This window comes from Eurypyga helias, unplaced genomic scaffold (genome assembly GCF_000690775.1).
Source record: "Eurypyga helias isolate BGI_N326 unplaced genomic scaffold, ASM69077v1 scaffold14207, whole genome shotgun sequence".
In the NCBI taxonomy this organism is placed as follows: Eukaryota; Metazoa; Chordata; class Aves; order Eurypygiformes; family Eurypygidae; genus Eurypyga; species Eurypyga helias.
Genome location: NW_010260056.1, coordinates 70,996 through 75,761, shown reverse-complemented (window position 1 = coordinate 75,761; position 4,766 = coordinate 70,996). Strand labels below are relative to the sequence as shown.

The 4,766-nt window shown below is 38.8% G+C and overlaps 1 protein-coding gene across 1 annotated transcript in view; it reads right to left on the bottom strand.

Annotated features, from left to right (window-relative positions):
• Window positions 1–263: 263 nt before the first annotated feature.
• The window catches only part of DENND1B (DENN/MADD domain containing 1B), a gene marked incomplete at its 5' end in the record, with an annotated part of 72,970 nt that continues 68,467 nt past the window's right edge, over window positions 264–4,766 (bottom strand). Inside the window, 3 exons of the mRNA XM_010154909.1 lie at window positions 264–879; window positions 1,921–2,137; window positions 3,208–3,287. Of these exons, the coding sequence (XP_010153211.1) occupies window positions 334–879; window positions 1,921–2,137; window positions 3,208–3,287 (843 nt within the window). The remainder of the gene's footprint in view (window positions 880–1,920; window positions 2,138–3,207; window positions 3,288–4,766) is intronic.

The following is a 4,766-nucleotide window of genomic DNA, read 5'->3' as shown; positions in this document are numbered from 1 at the left end:
TTTCCTGCTGCTTAGAGGAAGCAAATGCTAGGAAGCACCATACACCTGCTGTATTTTTAACACAGAGACTAGCTAGTACCTGATTGAAGAGTGCATACATATATTTAGTTCAGTTTGTGGACCTAACTACAGCCAACAAATGAACTGGGTAAACACAGAAGCGGATGTCCCGATGACAGAAAATCCATACTCAGCTGAAGAGAATTATTTTTATAACTGAAGATCTCTCATTCCTTTTTCATTCTTTAGTTATGTTATATGGAGTTATATGGAGTCCTGAGTAGTCTCCCTTTAACTTCTAATGGGAGTCAAGTTTCTCTTCTCATAGCTTTCTTACGTTTTGTTTCCGCTGCTACTGCCGGATAAGCTATCCTTTGAAATATTTAAACCATAGTGAAAAGCAGAATTCAATTTACATAATGACACCACTTCTTGAAGAAGCCCACCCTCTTCTGCAGCTTCATTTCTTTCCTTCCTATCTTTCTCCCAAGGGACCAGAATGGATGGATGTTGACTTGCTGGGAGCTGATCTTCTGAGGTATTGCTTAGTGTTTCATTCCGCTTTACATGCTTATAGGAAGAATGGCCTGCTTTGAAACTTTCTAGAGAAGCAAACTGGGCACTTGATTGTACTGGAGATGGGGATGTCATACTAGTGGTGTCCATCCTGTCAATAGTAAAGGTTTTGTCACTACTTTCTTCTTCCAGCCTTGAGAGAGATTCTCTGTGGCCACCAGAAGAAGCTTGTTTCCTTGGCGATGGAGGGAGCTGCTTCCCATGGAGGACGCTGTCATCCTGACCGAGGTTCCACTCTGCTTGATCGTTAGCACTGCTGCAGAGCAGGGTAAGGTTGCTCTCACTAGGTGCATTCGACTTGTTCTGGAAGAAAGAACATGTGTTTAGAGTTAATATCACTAGAAACATCTCTATGCTGGCACTTCTGAAACAAAAATACTGTAATGGATTTTGCATGTTCCTAAATCACAGATTCCCTTTGGGGTTCAATGTTACAAAACAACAATCCCAGAAACAATCTACGACCAAGTGTTTTTACACTTCCTTGCAAGAACAGTCTGACTCTTCTCCTAACGCCTGCCTTTTGTACAGAGGAAGGATTTCCATCTCCCCTGTCAATTCAGTCTTTTCACAAGCAGTTCTGACAGTGAACGACACACTTTGCTGGTTTGTACCCACAGTATCAGAAAGTGCTGGACTCAAACTAAAACCAGATGGCATTTCCTCTCTGCTTCAGTAATTAATTATACCAACTTTCAATATTAAATTTTTTTTGGCCAAAGAAACAAAAAGGAGCATTTTATTAATGTGACCCCTGTGTGACACTCGTTATATAAAATTTTTCAAGCTATTTAAACATTTTCGAGAGAATTTGCTGATCCAGTAACGAATCTTCTACTACAGGATCCATTTCAGCAAAAGTAAATGTTGGGCAGCTGACATGAGCTGGAATTCAAAAACACTAACTTTTTTTTGCTAACATCATAGCAGTGACTTGGTGAGGGTTTTAAAGTTGTAGGCAACCAGTTTGTTTATAATACAGGTCCTGCGCAACTCTACCTAAAAAAGGATCAAGGAGCCCCGTTAGAAAGCTCTGTAGAACTATTCTAGCAGTGTTTCAGTTGCAATTACCACATGGATCCCGTTATTTAATCAAGCTGGAAACATCAGCATATCACTATGACTAGTTTAAGGATGCATGGTGATAATGGAAATAAATACCTTCTATACCACATAAAAAAAGACTACAACAAGCTCTGGGAATACCATATTGAACAGATAAATAGAACATTAAACTACTTGATTATGTAAATTATTACATTATTCACAGCTGTATGTGTCTAAGTGCAGAATTCCACTAGAAAGGGATTGGAGTGGTTTTTCAAATGAAAGCAGAAGACTAACCGCAGTCTTGTAATCAATGTCATCCATTGACCTAAAGAAATCCAGGCTTTTTGCTCCTGACAGCTTCCCTTGATCTGAACTGTGTGTGCTCAGCGTGTCCAAAATCTCCCCAAGCAAGTCCATTTCTCCTTGATGCTGAGGAGTTATTCCAGTTTCACCAGAATCATCACTATCATAAAAGTAAGCAGAAGCTTCTTCACTGTCTTCTGATGATAACCTGAAAACAAAAACTTTTCCATCAGCTAGAACATAAAAGCCATTTTATTACAACTTCTGAGAGTAAGTAGGAGAAGGTGTGAAACTTGTGAAAGGGAACATAAACCCAGAACTTACATCTATATTTAGGAAAATTCTTGAGTAGAAGGATGATATCTATAGAGATGGAGTTACCATTAGCTGGTTTTCCAGTCTCCTGGCTCTTCTCCAACCTCTATAACTGTTATTTTAAGTCACCCTTAATATGAATTCCCAAATCATCCCTCCAAATTTTACAGTTATTCCAAAACTGGTTCCTCTTTTCCCTTGTCTACACCTTATATTTAGATCAGTGTTGCTACACTTGCCAGCTGACTTAGACACACTTTGTTCTAAGTGGCAAGACTCTCATACTGCAACTCTTCTGTCATATGACCAGATTTACCAGTGTATTGCCTATCTGCAAGGAGAACTTGTGCTTTTGTCTCTTATTTTCTCTTTCATTCATTGCAATACCTGCTCCTCTAACCCCCATACTACCGCAGTCTTTCCTTATCTCTTTCTACCCAGAATACTATTACAAAGCATATTTTCGTGGCTCACTGTTATGATGATATCCTTTGAACACTTCAGTAGTTCCTTCTTCCCTACTGCATCATGGCTTAAGCTGCTTGACTTTGCTTTCAAGGTCCTTCATGCTTTGTATCAATATGTTTATTATCAAAAATCGTCTCCTGAATTCAATCAGCAAATGCCTCAATGCAGCTTAAGACTTAATTTAAGACTTTCCTTTACTTCACACATAGGAAGACTTTGATATAAAACTCACAAGGCCGTATTTCTCTTTCAGACTGTTCAGAAGACTTTCCATTGTCATGACCACAGCACAAGACTTAAAGAATAGATTAGCTGAGGTCATGCCCACCGTGCTGACAAGTATTATTTTGCTCCTACGTTGTGCATGTCATCTATCTTTTTGTCTTGAGCTTGTGAAGGCTAGCAGCCTGGGCACGAGAAAAATGTGTCACTCGACCTCAGCTTTGCTGAGTAACACTAGTAACCCTTTATCTCGTACACACACATGCTTCTTACTTGCTTGTTCTCTCCATTTCATCATCATCTTCTTCATCCAAGGCAAAATCCTGGTTACTGAGACGCTGGTTGAAACGAGTCTGGAGGACAGAAAATTAACATTATCATTTTTGTTTATTTTTTCTGTTTCACCATTACTTACTGGGAGACTAGCTGACACTTTCCTCATTAAGACTTCCCAAGTACTTGATGAGGAAAACCACATATTGATCAAGTCTTCTAAAGGTTGTTAAAAGAGGATGTGAAGTCCTTAAGCATCACTAATTAAAGAGCAAGAGAACCATTTTGCTTCATGGCCTATGGAGGGGCTTATTATTTATGCAAAGCCTGGAGTGCCTTATTATTTATGTAAAGCCTTGATTAGCAGAAGACTGGCTATAGGAAGAAACCCATCGTTCAAGTCTACTATCTACCCTTTCTTGCAAATATATCACAAAAAACATTGTGGTTTAGCACCTTCTCATAAAAATGTCTGCCAAGCTTTGGTTGATGTGGTCCACTGCACATGAAGAAAAATGGATTTTTAAAGGAGCAAATACAAAAGAAGCCAGGAGTCTCTTTACATAGCTATATTTATGCTAGGGGGTCAAACAGAACTGCACAGTAAGTAGTGTGCCATCTCAAAAACTGTGCAGTAAGAATGTCTTTGTGCAGGATACTGTAAATTACAGTTAACTCAAAGGTAGCATACACTCAGAGCATCCCACGGAGAGCTTGCGTAGAGTAGCTAGTATGCTGTAAATTCACACACTACCATACTGAGTACTTACTAACCTATTGTATCACATTATTATTTAGCAAACAGAACCAGGCTGAAGATTTCTATAATAGTTGGAAAAAAGTCTCTATCTTGAGAAGTACATTTATGTCAGGAATTTTACTCAGTTGTTCACCACAAATGACTGTCTTAAGGTCTGTGCATCTCTCACACTCGTTTTGTATCAAAAATCTGCAAATATTAACTATGCAGGAAATCAATCCACTGAAGAGGTTCTGAACCTTGGCAAAGTGGCCATAATTTAGACATATGGATAGAATTTGTGCAAAGGGAAAACAGTGTTAGCTAGCTTCAAAGAAAATCTTACGCAAGTAGAAAGAAGTGCTACTGCCCACATCTCATCACGCAGTTCACCAAATGCATAAACCTACAAGCCCCTAATGGGGAAGAAATATGGCCTTAATTTCAGACTACAAGGAGCTTGGAAAACTCATACTGGGAGGACTTTGGTACATCACCTATTACAGATGTTACCAGTGTCCTACATGTACCATGACACACACTGTAACTTTTTTTTCCCGTTATTGTCAGAAATGTCTCAAAGTTCACTCTTCATAAACTGATACACTTGTTCTGTTCAGCAAGAGAGGATTTAATTAAAAGCAGCAAGATTTGATAACACCTTCATAGTTCTCACTCCAAAAAGAGGAAATGTGGGTTCCTAATGTGTTAAACCAAGTAGCAGTTGATAGAAAATGAGAGAATTATTAGGATATTAAAAACTATGAAAGAACCCAAACTAAAGCTTCGTAATGAGCAAAAGTTAGAGGAAGGATGGCAG